The sequence below is a fragment of the Nilaparvata lugens genome, chromosome 5 (assembly GCF_014356525.2).
Source record: "Nilaparvata lugens isolate BPH chromosome 5, ASM1435652v1, whole genome shotgun sequence".
Taxonomy (NCBI): domain Eukaryota; kingdom Metazoa; phylum Arthropoda; class Insecta; order Hemiptera; family Delphacidae; genus Nilaparvata; species Nilaparvata lugens.
The window spans coordinates 42948038-42970012 of record NC_052508.1 but is presented as its reverse complement, the minus strand read 5'-3'; the positions used below and the strand labels follow the sequence as shown (position 1 = coordinate 42970012).

General features: G+C 33.9%; 1 protein-coding gene across 1 annotated transcript in view; it reads right to left on the bottom strand.

Annotated features, from left to right (window-relative positions):
- LOC111047515 (glia maturation factor beta) overlaps positions 1-19192 on the bottom strand; it is a 51988-nt gene extending 32796 nt beyond the window's left edge. Inside the window, exons 1-3 of the mRNA XM_039428374.1 lie at positions 18893-19192; positions 18026-18122; positions 12155-12204 (exon numbers count right to left, since the gene is read on the bottom strand). Coding sequence (XP_039284308.1) covers positions 12155-12204; positions 18026-18122; positions 18893-18895 — 150 coding nt within the window. The 5' untranslated portion in view covers positions 18896-19192. The remainder of the gene's footprint in view (positions 1-12154; positions 12205-18025; positions 18123-18892) is intronic.
- Positions 19193-21975: the final 2783 nt, after the last annotated feature.

The window sequence follows — 21975 nt, the reverse complement described above, 5'->3', positions numbered from 1 at the left end:
ATTATGCTGATATATTTTGTTTTGAAGAGTTGTATTTTTTCCATTCATCTCATATTCTCATTAAGGATATCTCTTTTTATACCCCTTTGATGTTTCCCCACTTTGAAGAAGTAAAGGGGCTTGAACCATTTTTACAATGGTGACCAAGAGGGAAACATATTGTAATCAATTCAATTAGCAATAAATATAGTTTTGTAATTTGAGATATTAATGTGTTAATAAAACATATACTATTGTAAGTGAATGTGTTGACTATTTCACCTTACTTACCTTATACACACATAGTGAACATTCAAAATAGAACATAATATATTAGATTAATTCAAACATATTTTAACACTATTATAAAAAGGTGGTATTAAACAAAATACTTTATTCTATTTGATATAGTAGGTACCAATAAAGTTGAGAGGTGAGATAATTTTTCCATCATCTATATATATAAAAATGTTATGTTGGTTTGTGTGTAATGCAAAAACTCCAAAAGTACTGGACCGATTGAGTTGAAATTTTAACATGATATAAAATCCGCATCAAGGATGGTTTTTATCTACTTTTTACAATTTTCAGGGGCGCTACGCTCGCCCGAAAATTTTTAACTTTTTTGTTTATGGATTTTTCCGATTTTTGACTTCACATTCGGGGTCAGCTCGCGAAAATAAGTCGATTAAAAAAAAAAAATTGACCGGGCTCGCAGGGTGGCCCGGGGGGAGGGGGTGAAACTTTGGCCATTTTTGGCCAGATTTGAGCTGAGTGCTGCTGCAATCAAAGTGCAAAATCTGACCGCTAGATAGCGCGCATGTTTCAAAACGCAGCTTCAACAGGTTCGTGAGATATAGAGTACCGGTAAACTACACTCTTGATTACCGTATGTTTTCCGGTACAATTATTGGATTTCAATTACTTTCGCAATTCAGAACAAAGAAAGCATACCGATGCTTTTTTTTCGATAATAAATTCGTGTTTCAGTGCAAATAATCGTGTTACTTGTGTTAATATTGTAGTAATTTCAATCAGTGAATGGATCGATACCGGTACCGTGCTACAATCAATTGGCGATTCAGTCGATAGTGTGAGTATAATCTTATCGATGTAAATCAATCTTGTAATGAATAATAATTGAGGCTTTTATTCTTGCATTTGTGTATTCATAATTTCTCAATTGTCAATGTTTCATAATCCTCCAAACCTTAGTTCATAAGCTGATCGGCTTATCTTATAGTTTCAATATCTTATTTCTATTTCATATTCATGCTATGTTTCCTTCTATCATAAAACAACGAGAAATAAAAAAAAATTCTTATCTCTTTTCTACTAACATACCGGCATTTGACAACGGTGTTGTTGATAATACGATCTGGGCTGTGTTGCATGCTAAAATACAAAGTAGGCTAATATTTTAGTAGTCAGCTGGTTATTTGATCATATAAACAAAATGAAGGGATAGATTATCTATACTTATAAAAGGCTAAGCCCCGACAGACTGAAATCACACCACAGCCCAAACTACTGAGCATAAGAACTTGAAATTTTGCACGATTGTTTATGGTAGCCTGAAAACATCCACTAAGAAAGGATTTTTAGAAATTTGCCCCCCTGATGGAGCTGGGGCCCCCCCAAAATTTTGTACTTTTTAACCCCTCATTGCACAGCAAAGTCATGAGGAACTTTTTTGTTCAGCTACGAAAAAAATTAGATCTATGCAGAAAAATTTCGATCAGGAGCACAGGGGAGTCCAGGAGAGGGCAATTTTCGAAAATTTTGATGTAAAATCACACTACAGCTCAAACTATTTGTCCTACAGACTTGAAACTTTGCACAAATATTCTTCAAAAATGCTAGACGCGCACTAAGAACGGATTTTGAGATATTTTGCCTCTAAGGGTTTCAAAGGATGAAAAAGGATCCTATTAAGTAAGGTTATGAACATGGTAAGGTGAGTGCCATATGGAAATGAGATAATATTTATTTATTGACATATGATATTCTAACATATGTTGTAATCATTGGAAATGACAAAATAATATGATAGAAATTCAAAAAAGAACATCTGTTCTATTATTGCTTCCTACCTAATTCCACTCAACCTCAATAATATTGTTCTGATAATTGATAAATATGTTTAATAATATTATTATTATTGATATAATAAAAGTATTGTTTTAATAATTAATTATTATCATTAATATAATAATAGTATTGTTTTGGTAATCAATAAATATTTTTATTTACACAAACTCTGTATAATTTATAATGGTGAATGTGAAACAGCTGCATCAAAGAAATTATCTCAAAACATATGTTTAGGAAAACCATAGTTTTGAACTTCGTTTTCCTGATGCAATGTATAAGCCTACACGTGGCATGTAGGTATTATTAATTTTTCAGCTAGAACAGTTTTTTGAGACTGCTAGATAAACGTTTACAACAGTTTTATCAATGCTGTATCGGCAATATGAAAACGCATGCAGTTAATATGTCTTCAAATAAAGGTGTTGATATCTACATGATAATTATTCTCTATCATTTTTATTCAATTAAAATTTCAAAATTATTCAAGCCTTGATAGAATGATTGACTCACTGTACAGTCAGTCGAAAATTTTAATATTGAAATGAGGGGTATTTTGGCAAGCTGAACAAAAACGTAAGGTCCTATGCACCTTTTTGATATTATTTCTTCAAATGAAAAATGAGTTTTGTGGGTTGTCAAAACTCCCCTTGAAAGAGAAATTTTATCCTATCTTTTAGTAGAATAACAATGATTTCTGCATTGAATAACATCTATCTTTCCAACAAGAATCGAACTCTTTGTGAATTTAGATATGACCTACACTTTAGATTTATATAATTCTATTAACAAATTCATGGAAATTGAAGAACTTTTTCCAGTTAGTTGATGAAATTGATTATCAATTAAGAAAATGATTATAATTTTATCAATACAGAGTTAGTTGAATGAATTGTCGATATACTGAGTTTTTGGTCAACAATAATTCAATATTGGTATTTATCCAATCATTATTTTTTTCAGAAGTTATTTCATTTGAATTAGAAAATATTTATAAGCTCCTATCAATTTATCAATCGTAACAATGAATTCTTCAAAACATGAATTTAATCAAATAAAAAATTGCCGATACTTCGCATGTTTTCCATTTATGATGGATAGCCAAAATATTGTGTAGCGAACTGCACGGCGATTTGTAATCATATGTCTGTGAAATGGATTAATAAATAATTATTATTAGCCCCCCCTATTAAAATTTCTGTTCAGAAACCATCCCCAATATTCACACAACATATTCCCAAAGTTTCATGCCGTTATGTCAAGAAGTTTTCAAGTCTACAGAGAACAAACAAACATACAAACAAACACTCAAACAGACATTCATTTTTTTATAAATAGATTTCCATTCGGCTCAAACAAAAGCCTCTCTAAATGAAGGTAGAATGATAAGGATTCAGTTCTGTTGTTTTAACATTTTTTCAAATCACTTTCAAAAAGCTCATGTAGTACCTACTATTGTGTTTGAGACACTTCTGGCGCTATCATAGTTTCACCACTATTCTGTTCCACAGTCCTATCTCTAGCAGTCGTTAACTATACCTATAATAATTATATAAAGTAAAGAGCTGGCTTATGCACGTACGAGATAGGAAAATTATGTTTGGCGCATCATCACGTCTGAACTACTGGACAAATTAACTTGAAATTTTGCTTATAGATTCTTAATTAACCAAGGATGGTTATAGGCCTATTCTCAATTCTTCAAATTTCATTACGTCAAGTTTTCATTTTGTCAAGTTTTAAAATAGATCCTTGCGAAGCACGGGTTCTTGCTAGTAATAATATATTAGTCTATCTTTAGAATTGTGTGGTCTAGATTTAGATGTGGATTGCTTTTCACATGGACAACTGTATGTTGCGTGTTCCCGAGTCGGCAAACCAGATAGTCTTTATATTTACGCAGACAGTGGAAAAACAAAAAATATTGTATATAAACAAGTATTGCAAAATTAAACTTATATGAAATGTATTCTTTGTTTTTTCTCATTTCTCAACCATTTGCAAACAGAGAGTGAGAATAGGGAAAAATCTGAGTGCAGAAGAAGGCCTTCCTGTAAAATTCGGCGTGCCACAAGGAACAGTTCTTGGTCCGATACTGTACCTCATCTTTGCCAATGAGTTGTGCTCACTCAACATTGGTGGCAAGATTATTGTCTTTGCCGACGACACAGCTGTGATATTTCAAGGCAACAACTGGAACGAGACTTTCATAACCGCTGAATTAGGCATGGAAAAAATTACACTTTGGCTCCACAGTAATATCCTGACTCTCAATTCATCAAAAACTAAATTTCTAGCATTTTCACTGACGGACTCCAAAAAACCTGTACAAAATACAATCAAGTTACATCACTGCAAAATAAATCGCATAGACTGCAATTGTCCATCAGTAGAACGAACAGATAATATAAAATATTTAGGAGTTATAATAGACGACTTACTTTGGTGGGACAAACACATCATACAGCAAACAACAAAACTCAGGAAACTGGTTTACAGTTTCATTCAACTCCGACAGATACTCACACTGGATACGTTAAAAATTGTATATCACGCATTGGTAGAGTCAATAGCAAGATATGGAATCCTGGCATGGGGAGCTACGTATTTCTGCCATATCAATCCTGTTTTTAAAGTCCAGAAACTCATCCTCAGAATAATGGGACAGAAACATCCACTCTACCCTTCAGATTCTCTATATGAAGAGCTCCAACTACTGAGCATCCGACAAATTTACATTCACAAATTACTCACATTCATCAGGAAAAACCCGCAGTTCTTTCTCAACATGGACCACACCCACAGCACGCGAAGAAGGAATATTGATCTAGCAGTCCCCAGGATGACAACAACTGCCGCCCAGAGAACAGTCACATACTTAGGACCGAAGATTTACAACAGGCTGCCAATGGACATCAAGGAAATGGTACTGGTTAATATATTTAAAGCAAAAACAAAAACTTGGATAATTGAAAATAGAATAAATTATAGTGAAGACCTTATTACAAACTAGATATTATGAATATTATTAATTCATTTTTTTATCAATCCTTTTTAAGAGACTATTCTCAAATATTTTTTTCTTTTAGAATCTAATTATTTCCCATCAATAATTTTCTATTTTATATATAGGTATTCATTTACTCATTTTAATTTCTTTTTTCTAAAAATTTTGCTTTTTTTCATTTTATTTCTCACATAAACATTATTTTTCCTTTTAGTTTTGTAATTGCACAATAAACCAGATTTAACAGCTCACATAACACAGATGTTCATAATTTATTTAACAAGCATAATATTTGTGGTTTCCCAACACATATTTTATATATAGTGGGGGCCACAGAAAAAAAAAAAAATAAACATTCAATCACAATGTGCCACTGCGAAGCGTGGCAGGGTACAGCTAGTATTGCTATATTATTAAAAATAGACATAGTTTAATCATTATCATTAATCTATTTGAAATGGTTACCATGGTTACCACAGTCTCACCCACTTATTTATCAATACATTTTTGGCTGAAGATGATGCCCACATGAGCTCCAGGCTTGTGCACAGGTAATGATGATAACAGGTGAGTGGACCTTTAGGTGGGTTCCAAACCAATTTCAAACTCAAAAATTATATTCAAAGGTCTTTGGTCACCAAGCTTAACTTGGTAGCTTATCAGCCATGGAACATCTCCTATTTGAATTTACTGCCTTAAGCATCTATTGACATGCAAAATTGATAAAAGGGAGAATTATTTATAAAAATATTATTATCTCATCACTGAGATTAGATAAGACATGTCATGAAATGATAAGGATTGAAAATTTAAAATTTATATAGGTTAGGTTGGGTTGGATAAGGGGTGGCCAGTCATGTCTGAACATGCCTGCACATCCTCGGAGGGCCCAGAACCGCTCTTTTATATCTACTCAACCCACTCAGCCCTTTGCTGCTCCATTATGCTTTCACTCATACCAATTGTCGGCCGACATTTATCAACACAATACCCAGACTGTCCTCTTATTGGCTAATTCTCACCAACAGCTGATGTTCAGCCAATCAGAGGACATTCAGGGTGGCGTAATGACAAAATGTGTTGGTCGACAATTGATGAGTGTGAAAACTACACTAGTAGTTCTGTGAACAGTAGACCTCGCGCTTAGTGAGTTACATTGACCTGTTGTTATGTTTTCTCAAAAATTAAAAAATAATTTATCAATTAAAAATGTCTAGAAAAAATCCTAAATAAACATAGAGCTTTCTGTCCTATATCATACTGTGACGTGTCTTCCCAGATTGTGAGGGTGAGCGCTGTTATCAGGTCTGGCTGCAACTGTCTACAACGTAATGGAAAGATACAATTTTCAAGATGTTCGATGTTTTTGAACGGGTAGTATTATAGTCAACTGTCTACTAACTTTAATGGAAAGATACATTTTCAAGATGTTCGATGTTTTTGAAGGGGTAGTATTATAGTCCACTAGACAGCTGATTTATGATGAATAATTCTATAGTCTGATTTTTACGGTAATATTGGCGAATGAAGGAGGCTCCTTTTTCCTTTTATATTATCCTTGAAATGCAAAATTTCCAAAAACCTTGTATACATGTCAACGCGCAATTTAAAAAGGAACATATCTGTCAAATTTCATGAAAATCTATTACCGTGTTTCGCCGTAAATGCACAACATAAAAACATTCAAACATTAAGAGAAATGCCAAACCGTCGACTTGAATCTTAGACCTCACTTCGCTCGGTCAATAACATAGTCTATCCAGGGAGGCCTGGCTATTGATCACAACACTGGATATCCACACCTTATTCAATACTGTGAAACTTGAATTATCCAAGTTTTCCACCTCAAATAATCTGCGAAATGATTATTTCTGTGGAGAGAAGCGTAGAGATACCAGGTTCAAACCCAATTATCACCAAACATTTTTAATCAGGTCACTCCCATGTTATCAGATGGACAAGTTAGTTGAACTGTCGATCCCAGCTAAGGTGTGACAGTTGTAAGGCCCATAGATGGCTTAAATTTTACATTCCGGCGAGGGGGGTACTTCCTGAAAGGGACTCTCCACCAACAAAGGCCATAAGAATTTACTTCTATCTACTTTTTTCACGTCAAGAGATGGCTAAAGTCTAGGTCCAGTGCCAATATAGGTAGCCTAGCTGTCATCAAATTTTTGGTTGGGATCTATTTAGTATGTTATTTTGATCACAAAAATTTAACAATGGCCACTCATCACGAATTAAAAAATAATAATTTAGTTTTACTAACCTCACTTTGATCAAGACTTATCACACACCACTAATTACACACAACTCTGGACCTAGAATTACGCCGGTTAAAGATCAGGTTGAGTTATGTTTATTAGTGTTTCAAAGGTAGAAGGGTAGGTTACGGGTTTGGTTTTTGGTTTAGGATTACAATATAATGGAAGGGGTTGGGTTGAGGTCCAGGTTGAGGTATGTTTATCAATGTTTCAAACATAAAAGGGTAGATTAGGAGGTTAGGTTTTTGCTTTTAAATGACAATAATATGCTGGAAGGAATTATGGACCAGATCAGTACATAAGTAATGTATCGACCTATCAATAGTAAAACAACATGGCTGACAAGGTATAGCCTAGGTTGAATAAATACATGTGAAATTGTGCTACTTTGAATTTCGTTTATTCTAAAATCAACAGTGACCGCCGTTTAATTTTTGTGAAACCAAAAATTCAATGACAGGTATATCAGAACTGGACCTAGATTTACGCCCTAAAGATTTACCATTCGCAGATAGGTAGTCTACCAGTCTTCGAACTTTTCAACTCTACTTATATCCAGGGGGAGATACATCCCCATATCCCCCCCTCCGGATGGGGATGTATCCCCCCCCTCCGAAATGGAACCTGCATTTTTTGTGGCTGGAACAGACACAAAAATTAGCATCTAATACCACATTTTCGTTGTATTTTACTATGTAAGTCGAGAAATATATAAGGAATAAGAGAATAACATATCAATGATTATAATAATAATGAGCTATTTTCTTATGGACAGTGATGAGTTGTACAGTGTGTAGGGACTAGCTAGCAGGGGACTACATACAGATAGCACTTCAAAGTTGGATCACTTTTCACCATCTATTTTATTATAAAGAAATTCAATATAGCTTATATTTCTCTAGTTGATTATAGTTCATTCAGTTTCATGCATATCCTTAAACAAAGCTCCAGCAGCTTCTTCTAGAGAGTACCCCAAAAATTTCACAGTTATAATGGACGGGCGTAGTTTCTACCGTGGACAGGTGGGACATATCCCTCTAATATTTGAAAGACGTTTTACCCCCCCCCCCAAACAATGTAAGTTTAAATACTCAAGTAAAAATCAAGTAAATTTATTTGAAAAAATGCTAATCGAGTTAAAACTAAACCTATAAAGTTGGTTGAAATAGTGCTTTATAGGAGCCAAAATTTAAGCATTCTTGCTTGTTATCAGAACAATAATGAGTAGGCCTTCTTCAAAATCACTATTTTTTAACCAATTGAAAGACAAATAAAAGTCTACTTCATTCCATTCTATTTGTTATTAAATCAAAAACCAATAGGCCTGAAATGAAATTTTCAAGGGAAAACCGAAAACGGAAATTTTTTCCTGGCTACGCCACTGTTGCCTTGAAACTCAGTATAAAGTATCCGAATGACTAAACGGAATGGATCTGGAGTGCATGAAAGGCTAGAAATTCAAACAAGGATCTTCAACATTTGAGGTTAGGATTATTACTAGTGTTGAATTCTCTAGGCTGATAGTATTAAGAAGTTAGTTTGCTGATGTATGGAATCATTCTGCAATTTGAGTTGCGCTAGTGTCAAATTATAGGGGGTACCGGGGAAATCAAATACCCAGGGCAGACCAAAACCAGCAAATGATGCCTTGCCGATGGAGCTCAGTGGACCTTCAAAGGCTAAGGGAAGAAAATCTCGAAAGAAATTTACCTGGTCCTCCAGGTTGGGGGTTGGGCGAGGTGCTAATGACTCTTCCCCCAAAAAAAAACTTATTGTGAAACCTCAAAATGAGTCTTGGAATTGGGACAGGAATAAAGGAAATAGAAACGGAAATGCCAATAAAATAAGATTAAGAAAATTGGATTGGAATCTTGCCACATGGAATATAAGGACAATGATGAGAGCTGGAAGAATGATGGAGATAGGGAATGAAATGCTAAAATGCAATGTCCAATTGAGAACTACAAGAAACACGATGGAATGGAAATGGCAGAATAGACAAGAAAGATTTTTCATTCATGTACAGTGGGCCAGAGGAAAGGACAGGACAAGGAGGAGTAGGATTAATGGTAGGAAAGAGATTGAAATCATCTATCTTAGGCTTTTACCCAGCTGGTAGTAGATTGTGCCGTATCAGAATCAAGGGAAAATTCAGGAATATAACATTAATATCTGCGTATGCTCTGACTGAAGAGGCTGACAAGGATGACAAAAAAAGCTTCTATGAGAAATTAGAAAAAGAGATCAGATTAGTACCAAAATATGACCTATTGATTGTGCTTGGAGACTTGAATGCCCAGATTGGTAAAGAGGATTTTGTGAGAGGAGTTGCAGGGAAGTGTACATTACATGATATAACAAAAATGATAATGGAATGAGATTATGTGAACTTGCGATGGCAAACGATATGATAATAAGCAGCACATATTTTCCAAGGAAAAAAGTTCATATGGGTACATGGATGGCTCCATCAGCAGAATTAGTCACTCAGATTGATCACGTGTTAATATTCAAGAGGCATGCTACATCCATTATGGATGTCAGATCTCAAAGAGGACCAAACTGTGACTCTCATCATTTTCTTGTGTCTGCCAAACTGAGAGAGAGAATATCCCGAGTAGAATATGGGAGAGGAACAAGAGGATGCATGTTTGATATAGAACAACTCAGAAATGAAGAATACGCAGCAAGATATAGAAATGAGATGGAAAGATTGATACCAGATGGTCTGAACGAATTAGAGGAAAAAGAAAGAGATGTACAAGAACTTTGGAACATCTGAAGAATACAATCAATGAAGTTGCCAATGAAAACCTGGGAAAAAAGAGAGGAGGTAGGAATGAGGAATGGTATGAACCGTATGATGATGAGACTAGAGAAGCCATTAGAAGGAAAGAAGAGTAATGATTCAGAGAGATACTAGGAAGAAAACCGGAAAGCAGCTAACAAAATAAGCCGAAGGAAGAAAAGGGACTACATGAAAAAGCTTATAGAAAACAGAGGAAATGAATGAGCAAAATGAAAGTAGAAAATTCTATCATGCAGTTGGAAGAATGAAGAAAGGATATCAACCAAAATTAATGGCTTGTAAAGATGGTGATGGAAACGTGCTTGGAGAAGAAAATGACAATGAACAGATTGGCTGAATACTTTCAAAATGTCCTGAACCGAGTTGACAATGATGACGACGATGAGGAAGATCAAACTACATTTTACAGCACTGAACCCTTTATCCACCCTCCAAGCTATGAAGAAGTGTTAGAAGTAATAAATAAGTTTAAGAACAACAAGGCCTCTGGGAAAGATTCAATACCCACTGCACTTTTCAAGTACAGAGGCAATAAGATGGTGAAAGCTCTACATACAATGATATTGTGGATATGGGAGCAAGAAAAGATGCCTGAAGAGTGGAGGAAAGGATTGATATGTCCGATACTAAGAAAAGGAGATAAAAAGACCTGCAAGGACTAGACTACAGAGGCATAACATTACTATGAACATTGTACAAGCTTTTCTCTTCTCTTCTGTTGAAAATACTTGGAGTTTATGCAGAAGAAATAATAGGTGATCACCAATGTGGATTCAGGCAAGGGAGAGGCATAACAGACCAGATTTTCACAATGAAACAGATCATGGAGAAATGTTATGAATATAACACATATCTGCACATGATGTTTCTGGATTTCCGCCAAGCTTTTGAGAGTGTTAAGAGAAACAGAATGATAAGAATATTACAAGAAGTCGGAATACCAAGGAGGCTGATCAACCTCATAAATCTGACAATGGTCAACACAACAGCCCAAGTAGAAGTGGGAAATAAACCAAGTCAAACGTTTAGAGTTACAGCCGGAGTCAGACAAGGAGACGTTCTCTCAGCCACAATCTTCAATCTAGTCCTTGGAACGGTAATTCAGAGGCTGGGTCTGAAAGAAACAATTGTGAATAAAACATCTCAAGTACTAGCCTATGCAGACGATGTAGTTTGATATCCAGAAATCAAAATAATTTGAAAGAGCTCATTTACAAAGTGTAGGACGAAGCCCAAATTTTAGGTCTGGAAATAAATGTGGAGAAGACAAGTACATGAAAATGTCGATGAATGAGCGAAGAAGACAAGTGAACAACCAAAAAATATCAGATGATTGTGAAGTGGAAGGCGTCGGTGAATTCAAATACTTAGGTGTAACACTGACCAATGATAATAAAACCAGTCATGAAATATGCAATTGCATCATGATGGGCAACCGAGATTATTTTGCAAACCAAAATATTTTCAAGAGCAGACTTATCGCCCGTGAAACAAAAGAAAAAATATACAAAACATTGGTAAAGCCGGTTGTAATATAAGGGGCTGAAACTTGGACGATATTGAGCAAAGATGAAAGAGCACTGAGATGTTTTGAGATAAAGATGTACAAAAGAATTTGGGGTCCAATATCTGACGAAGGTATATGGAGAGGCAGATATAGTTGTGAGATAGATGAAAAAATCAGTGAAGAAAATATTATACGCACCATAAAGCAAGAAGAATCAAAAGGCTGGGTCATGTAGTGAGAATGGCTGAAGAAAGAGGACCGGTTAGAATAATGGATGATATAGTGATTGGTACTAGGAGAAGAGGAAGGCCAAGGAGAAGATGGATTAGTGATGTGATGGGTGATCTATGTGTGCTGGGAGTGACAAACTGGCAGCAGAGAGCACAAGATAGAGAGACGTGGAGGCAACATGTTGAGGAGGCCAAAGTTCATCATGGACTGTAGAGCCGCTTAAAGTAGAGTAACGTGTCAAATTAGTAATTAAGTAAATTTCTTACCTCAATTAGATCCTCAATACGAATAAGTTGTTTTTCCCTGTCCACTTTCACTGCAATGTAAATCATGTAATATTATTGTTATTTCCTTCTATAATAGCTTACATTAAAGGACAACATTCCTGTCATAGTATCTAGTTTATATACATATATTGATAATGTAATATCGATAGTATGCTAGTTGGTATATGGATAGTGATCGAAATAAGATATTAAGATGTCGGTTTTTGAGTTGTTGTATCTTGCTCAGTGCATCAATAAAGTGTGTGTATGTAACACACTTAGTGTATGTAAACTTTGTGTTTTATTAATAAACTCAAATATACATGGTGCAGTCTGTAGTCGGTATTGAATGAATGAAATAAAAATCATCGCAGTGAATCTTCGTGAAACTTGCAGTAATGAAATTTAAACTTCTCGATTGGTTAACCTCAACAACAGCACGTTTTCATTACAATCGAGGAAAAGCTTTTATTTCAACTTAGTGTAAAAAATTTGGACAATGGAATCATTAAAACCACCAAAACATTTCAATTTCCAAGGAAACTTGTCAGAAAATAGGAAAATATGGAAGCAGCAATTTCTACTCTACATGACAGCGAGTGGTGGGGAATATGAGGAGGAAAATGTTAAAATAGCGATCTTAATAACTAAATTGTATCGGAGAAGAAGCATTACAAAAATACACTACTTTCCAAATCAGTGAAGCACATAAAAAATCCTACAAAAGACATTTGGAAATTTTTGAAAACTACTTCATTCCGCGTAGTAATGAATCGGTTGAGAGACACATTTTATTCTCAAGAACTCAACATAGTCATGAATCGTTTGATGATTTGTGTATAGCTAATGATTTATTGTTCAAAAATGATTGTATAATTGAACAAAATAAAGATATCTTTGAAGGGCTTGGTGAAATTAAAGATTTTGAGTGTACATTAAATCTAATAGAGACTGCAACTCCTAAAGATGAAGCTACCAGAAAAGTTCCAATCTATTTAGAACAAAAGTTCAAGCAAGAAATAGATAAAATTAGTAGAGAAGTAACTGAACCTACTGAGTGGGTAAACAGTATTGTTTTAGTAAAAAAAAACCAATGAAATTCGTATTTGTCTTGATCCACAGAACTTGAATACAAATTTATTGAGAGAGCATTTCTATTTGTCAACATTCGAAGAATTAGCTAGAAAATTGAATGGTAGTATTATGTTTAGTACATTAGATGCTAATCAGGCATTTTATCAATTGAATCTTAGTTATGAGAGTAGTAAATACACAACTTTTAATACAAAATATGGTCGATTTTGTTTCTTAAGAATGCCATATGGTGTCAGAATTTTTTCATCAATGTTTTTCTAAAATTTTTGGAGATATCCCTTGAGTGTCAATATTCATAGATGATTTGATTATTTATGGTAAGTCAGAGAAAGAGCATGATGAAATATTGCAAGCGGTATTACAAAGGGCTAGACAGTGGTCGCCAAACAGTCGATCGCTAGCTACCGGTAGCTCGTGGGGAAGTTTTTGGTAGCTCACAGAAATGCTCGTGCAAAAGAATGTAGTCCAGTTTGAATATATACACTTTCCCAGTCTAAAGAAAATCAATGACGAGAAAATTCCTCCACAGCACCGCAGCAATAACCAAGAATACGTTATAATTCTTTCAGACTTGAGACAACAGTTTGATCAACGATTTCAAGATTTTAAAAGCATATCAAATATGGTAGAATTCATCAACTCTCTTTTGTAGAGATCTATGAAGAAGATTTTGCAGCTTGTGTTGTGAAACATTTTGGTGGAGATCAAGCTTCAGTTGAAATGGAATTTGTGGATTTTCAAAATGATCTGCCTCTTAGATCACTTTCTACTACTGGAAATATTTGGCCTCAAGTCCCCAAAGAAAAATGCCCAAGTATTATTAAAGCTGCATTGAGGTTAAAAGCTATGTTCAGCTCTAACTACTTGTGTGAAGCATCTTTTTCAAGTATGAAATTCTTAAAAAATCGATATAGGAACAGACTGACTGATGAACATTTGGACAACTGCATCAGAATGACGGCTACAACGTACACTCCAAACATCAAGAAAATACTTGACGACCAAAAAGAGTTCCACTGCTCTCATTGAAATGTACATTTCTACTTTTATTATACTTTTGCTATGAGATAAGTAGATTTCAACTGTAGAAATGTATCATTATAGGCAATAAAAGTGTGAAAATTTCATTTTGCGTACCGTACATTCTTCAGTCTAATATTCCTTGGTAGCTCACTAGAAGATTTATAAATGCTATTCTAGCTCACAGGCTCATAAGTTTGGCGACCATTGGGCTAGAGAATAAATGTAACATTCAACCCAAACAAATGTAGATTCAAATTGCAACAAGTTAATTATATGGGTCATATTATATCAAAAGAAGGTGTGAAAATAGATGATAAGAAAATCAAGACCTTTATTGAAATGAAAAAACCAACTAATGTCAAAACTTTGGAAACATTTTTAGGTATGATAACATACATTTCCAAATTTATACTGAATTTGTCAAACAAAACTTCAATTTTGAGAAAGCTACTAAAGAAAGATGTCATTCGGCATTGGAATCTTGAACATGACAAAGCATATGATGAGTTGATAAGCATATTAACTAGTAAACCTGTTCTTCTATTTTTTGATCCTAACAAAGAGATTGTATTGTCATTGGATACATGTAAGGATGGGTTAGGTTGTGTATTACTCCAAAATAATCTGCCAGTTGAATACGCATCCAAGTCATTTAATAGCACACAACAAAATTATGCTATTATAGAAATTCTGTTTGCATGTGAACGTTTTCATCAGTATATTTTTGGTAAGCATGTAACTATTGAGAGTGATCACAAACCTTTAGAGAGTATTTTAAAAAAACCACTTAGTGAATGTCCTGCTAGATTACAGAGAATTCGTTTGATGCTATTGCAGTATGATTTTACTATTGTGTACAAACCTGGTAAGGATTTACTGATAGCAGATTGCTTATCCAGAACACATTTCAGTACTTATGAAGATGGCGGTCTTAGTGAAGAAATTGAGTATCAAATTTGTATATTAACCAAGAATAATGAATTTGCTCATAATTATTATGATAAGTTAGATATTGAAACAGCAAAAGATGAAACTTTGTGTAAAGTCAAAGATATGATAAATAATTGATGGCCTACCAGTATGAAACAAGTAACTTCTGATTGTCAATCTTATTTCAAATATAGAGAAGATTTTATATAGCTAATGATTTATTGTTCAAAAATGATGGTATAATTGTACCCAACAAGCATGAGGAAAGAAATGTTGAATGTGTTACACTATAATCACATGGGTATAGAAAAATGTAAATTAAGAGCTAGGAATAGTATATTTTGACCAGGAATATCCAATGACATTGGTAATACGATATCCACCTGTGAATCATGTGCAAAATTTAATAATTGTAACAGAAAAGAGTTTTTTGTAAGTAGAGTAATACCTGATTGTCCTTGGCAAGAAGTAGGAATGGATCTTTTTTAGCAACAAGGAAAACATTATGTCTTAATGTTGATTATTTTTCAAAATATGTAGAATTAGGATTATTGAGAGACTTACCAACTGAATCTGTAATAACAATTATGAAATCTATTTTTGTCATGCATGGAATACCAAAAATCTTGTGGAGTGACAACGGCCCCCAAAAGAAGTTGAATAATGTTAAATTTAAATAATTTGTCAATGAATGGAAATTTGTACAGAAAACATATCCACAATCAAATGGTATTGGTAGAAAGACAGGTAGGAATTGTAAAAAACATGCTTAAAAAAGCAATGTATGATGGTAAAGATCCCTATCTAGCATTATTAGAATACAGATGTACATCATTGTCAGCCAATTTTCTATCACCTACAGAATTATTGATGGGTAGGAAATTAAATCATTTATTGCCTAATTTGAGTCAATTTGTAGATAGAGATAAGTATTAAGTATAAGGATGTTAGAAATAAGTTGAAAGAGTGTCAAGAACATAAAAATGTTTACTATGATAGAGGAGTCATGAATAAAAAACAATTGAAGACCAAGTTTTTGTAAATAAAAATTCATCTAAGGAAAGGGAGAAGGGATTGGTCTTGGGATTAGCATATGGACCAAGATCTTTTAAGTTCAACTAGAGTCAGGGCAAAAGGTAGAAAGGAACAGAAAACATTTGAATTCTTTCAAATCAGAAACTCAATTTTATTTGCAAATCAATGATGACAGTTTTGATTCAGGAAAAACTAATGATGATGTAAGAATGAATGTATCTGAAAATGAAATAGTTGTATTTGATCATGTCAATAATGATAAGAAAATAAGTGAAACTGAAGATTGTCTTGAAATTAGGGACCGTCCTAAAAGAAATGTACAGGCACCCAAGTATTTGAAAGATTATGTTTTGTAAAATATTTGAATGATTCATTTTTTTCTTGTTAAAAAGGGAGATGTCATAGTATTTCGTTTATATACATATATCGATAATGTAATATTGATAGCATGATAGTTGGTATATGGATAGTGATCAATACAAGAAATTAAGATGTCGGTTTTTGAGTTGTATCTTGCTCAGTGCATCAATAAATTAGTGTGTAACTTTGTGTTTTATTAATGAACCCAAATATAACAATTCCTAGACAACATATTTTTATTTTTCTCATTCTTTTTTTAGTCAAAGTAAAAAATGTGAGTTGATTTCTTAGAAGGCAAAAACCTGTTAATGGGGTAAAAACATAATATTTAGTGTAACTATAACTATCTTGCCAGAGAATGATGAAATAGGCTAGTATGCTTCTACTTCCTCACAAAACCTTATACCTTCTTCTTCATCCATTACCCACACTACTTGCAGGATCGATGGCGTCATCACAAATAAAAATAAAAAAAAAAAAACACTAAATTGATCAAATTTGAATATTTTTACAACTCATCTCACAATCTCAAAGTTTATTTTACAAAAAAAAGAAATTTTCCTCCACCTCCTGTCCAAAGTGCTTACTTTACTTCCTGGAACATAATACTAAAGTGTCACTTTTTTGCTCTCGGGAGGAAAAAACAGGAAAACTCCCTAGAGCGTAAAAGTAACTCCATTCAAATAAAATGGGAAGCATCTTTATTTCAAAAACGTACATTTGAAATTGGTTAGAAGGTCTAAGCTCAGATGAGAAAGCATATACAGTAGTCATTAAACGAACTGAATGCAATACCTCAACCAGACATTTGATCAATATATAAAATTTATGTTTATATGCTAAAATTATTACAAACTTCATATCACTATACTAAAAAAATGTATAAATATTTTTTTATATTCCATGTTATTCAAAATACCAGCCAACGAGTATTCCTCATTAACTAATCAAATTTGAAACGGGAACTTTATCATAGTTGTAGTTGTGGCAGCCATTGTTGTTGCAACTTTTGCTGACAGATAGCGCACAGCGCTGTCGGCGGAGAACTGTGCTTACAAGCCAGCTCAGCTGTTTACGTTTTAGATTATGTTGTAACACATTTTTTGGTCACAATGTTTTTAAAAATTATTTAATTTGCAGTTTTTATAAAAATGTAGGTGGAGGAGAAATGTTGTGTATATCACGAGTAAAAAATGTTTTTTCTCCCTCAAGAAAATTGTTGCCATCGGCTTCGCCTCGGGCTTCAAACTTTTCGCTCAGGGAGAAAAGACTGCACTTTTCACTCTAGATATACAAATAACTATTTCACGTTTCAAAACCAATAATAACAAGAGTAAAGCTACCTGTTGAGTGTATAATTATATTTTAGAAATTTGAAATTGTGCATACCGTAAATTATAGTTATATCTTACATATGATGAGACTTACATATTAGAGCAGCGTTGGTTTCACTCTTTCTAAACCTAAATTTTTTCAATGCTTCTTTTACATCATCTCCTATATCACAGACTTTAACATTGTGTGACTGGAACAGAAAATGAAAGAAATGATTTTGTAAATTCAACATATCCGTTCAACCAAAAATTTGTTTTTGAACTAATAAAAATAGTAGCCTACCCTACTGATTCTATATTCTATACTGTAGATGGGTTGGTTCGCTACATTCAATAAACATTTTTATATCTGTCCCATTGAATTGAATGGAAGTGAAATATTGTAGGTACTCCAGAAATTCAATAGAATTTAATCAATTCATCAACATCTAGATCTTTATCTCTACCTAATTATTATGGTATGGTCTTATTTATTACCATTATTAAAGCTTATTTCACGGTTTGAGCAATCTTTTCAACTTATTAGGCTATAACATAAAAAACAAGAAATTTGAGGTTTACAGCAGATGTTTCAACCTTAGTAACTCCATTCTTCATCAATTCGTGGCAAAATTGTGCTTAAGAGATTTCTTCATAGAAGAATTAAAAACGACACTAATGTTTAGTAACTTGCTCCACTAATTTTTCAAAGTTCGCCTGTTAAGTGATTTGTTTAGCCTAACTTAATGCCCTTAACAATGCATCAAATTAATTGATGATAAAAATTAAATGCACTGCACTTTTTGTCTAATATCTTAATTAAGTCTTTCTAAACTTAACGTTTGTAAAGAATGAGTATTATTTGCACGTCAAATAAGAATATGGAAGTACGTTAAAAAAATATTGCATATTATAACACTACATCATTTAGCAATATTACCTATTTTTATTTCAACAAACTGGAATGTAGAAGATATCTTACCATTTTCAAGAACGGAATCAAATTGTAATGATGTATTAAGATAGGCCTAATAAGCAATGTTTTAAATAATCTTTAATAGAGGAAGTAACTTGATAATTCTAATATTTGACACGTCAATCAATTACAGGAAAACTTGTGTGTAAAAATCACACAATAAAATGGTGTTTTTACTTGTGACAGTTGCACTAACCAGTGCACAGTAAACATTAGCCAATCTGAATCTGACCCTAACCTAACCTATCAAAATTCAAACAGATAGCTGCAATGGATGCTGCCATAATGGGTCGACGATCTCACACTGACGACTAACTGGTCTAACGACATATCGGGTAGACGACAGACTGGTTCAACGACAAATCGGGTAGGCTACAGACTGGGTCACATTCCCGTGCAGACCCAGTTTGTTGTATCATGTGGCGTCAGATGCGGTCGATTTTCATTTCTGCACCTCCCGACAAATGCAATCAGCGACAGAGTGGGTTGTTTCTATCGATATATTAAAATGTTCAATTTTTACTTCTTGCTATCGACTACAAAACATCCTCAAATACGTTTTTAGAATTGGCAATGTTGTTTCCAATCTTTCCATGTTGTTTGTTGTGAATACTTGACAACTTGTCAAATTATGAGTATAAAGTAAGAGATTTCATGAAATGAAAGTTATTTCAATGATATTTATTCTTCTGAAAGTTTAATAATCAACGTGAGAGACTTGAGTAGCCTGTAGTGAGGCTCACGTTATAATGGTAGTGGATAAAGATAGGAGAATAGCGATGCCGATTCTCTGCATTTTTATTTTTTATTTTATTTTATTTTATTTTATTTTATTAATCATCCACTGACCACCTATAGAAGGGGTATTCGGATTTGTCAATCAATATTATTCAGAAGAATAAAAAAAAAAAATCATTTAACTTACATAAAACATTACAAACTAATTATTTTGTACCTCATAATAGGTAAGGAATTCTTCAATTGAATATGCACATATATTCAGTAATTCATTTTTCATCAAGGCCCTGAATTTACGGCCTGTCGTTGCTTTAAGGCTGGCAGGTAATTTGTTATAGAGTCGAATCCCAGCACTTTTAACTCCTCTCTCATATAAAGTTGTTCTGTGGGTATCATCTCTTAAATCTTCACGATGTCTAGTTCCGTAACTGTGGAAACGTGCACCAGTTTTAAATTTGTCCTTATTTTGATCAATAAAACATAAAGCCTCTAGAATATACAAACTGGGAAGAGGGAGAATTCTCATCTGTTTGAAGTGTGGTCTACAGCTTGATCGTATTGTCTCTCCAACCATCACTCTTATTGCCCACTTCTGGATTCGAAAGATGTCTATTACTTGAGTTGAGTTTCCCCAGAAAATGATTCCGTAGGCCAGAAGAGAATGAAACATTGCAAAATAGACATCTTTGAGGGTTCTATTGTCTAATAATAATTTCAAATTTCTAAGAACAAACACCACAGAGCTCAACTTGTTTTTTAAAGATTCTATATGAGGTTTCCATGAGATTTCAGAATCCAATACAACTCCTAGAACTTTAATATCATTTACAGACTCCACATTGCTGTCTTCCACTCCCAAAGTTACTTCTCTAGCCGTTCTAAAAGGTAATTGCTTAGTCTTTCCATGATTCAATATCAGCATATTAGCAGTCAGCCACATCTCAAGTTTCTCAAAAGCAGTTTTGCACTCAGATTCCATTTCTTTCTGACAGTTATTCCTCAATAAAATGCTTACGTCATCAGCATATAACACACAGTGTGCCGGTTCCAGATAAGATGGTAAGTCATTTATATACAGAAGGAAGAGGAGTGGACCGAGCACCGATCCTTGAGGGACTCCACTCCTTGTCTTCAACCATTCTGAATTATATATATAGGGGGGTGACTGAATCTCAACCCGCTGATATCTATCACAGAGGTAAGAGTGAAACCATCCGAGAACTACATCCTGAAACCCATACATCTGTAACTTATGACACAAAATTTCTCCATTAACAAGGTCGAAAGCCTTGGAAAGATCAGCCACTAATCCACATGCCTTGGATCCACCATCCACAGAAGTAAGCACCTCATCCATGAATGAAAAAAGAGCATCGCCTGTTGAACAGCCAGGCCTAAAACCAAACTGTTTGGGTGACAACAATTGTAACTGGCTCAAATACTTTCTTAACCTTTTAAGTACAACATATTCAAAAATTTTTAGAAATATCGGAGGATTTGCCACAGGTCTATGATTCTCTGGAAGTTCATGTTGTCCTTTCTTATAGATGGGAACTATTTTTGACAGTTTAAGCTTGGATGGAACATAACCAGCTTGCATTGATCCATTGAAAATAAATGAAAGAGGCTTTAATATGTGTACTGCTGTTTGTTTCACTAAATTATTTGAAATATTAAAACAATCATAGGATCTTTTATTCTTCAGTTGCTTTATTATCTCCTCCAGTTCTCCAACTCCTACTGGATCAAAATTATTCAGATGCATATTATTTTGTTCATTAATGGTGAAGAAATCCAAGAATTTATTCGTACTAGTCAATCCTGTCATTGTGCTCTGTACTTTAAGTGGTGTGTTGACAAAATATTTATTGAGTAAGTCAGCAGCTTCTTTACCTGTTTTCAAGATTCCAGAATCATTAATTATACGAGTCTCTGATTGTGATACATTATTCTTGGCAGATTCGGCTCTAACTAATTTCCAAACTGCTTTAACCTTGTTATCAGAATTTTTTATTAGTGTACTAGCAGCTATTCTTTTGGTTGCCTTGAGAATCTTTCTGTATATAGATTTGTAGATTTTGAAATATTCCAGCAATCTTATGACTCTGGCGCCTGAATTTGTAACAATATAAGTCATTTCGTCATTCATGGATGGGTTCTTCAACATTAAACTTAAAGCTTTCAGCCTATCACTTGAGACTTTAATACCTGGAGTAATCCATTCTAAGTGACCACTCCGAGCAGTGCCAACTGGTTTCTCCGGAACAGAATGATTGCAATGATTAATGTAGGTGGACATAAAATTATTAAACATTGTTTCAACGTTGTTACATCTATACACAGAGTTCCAA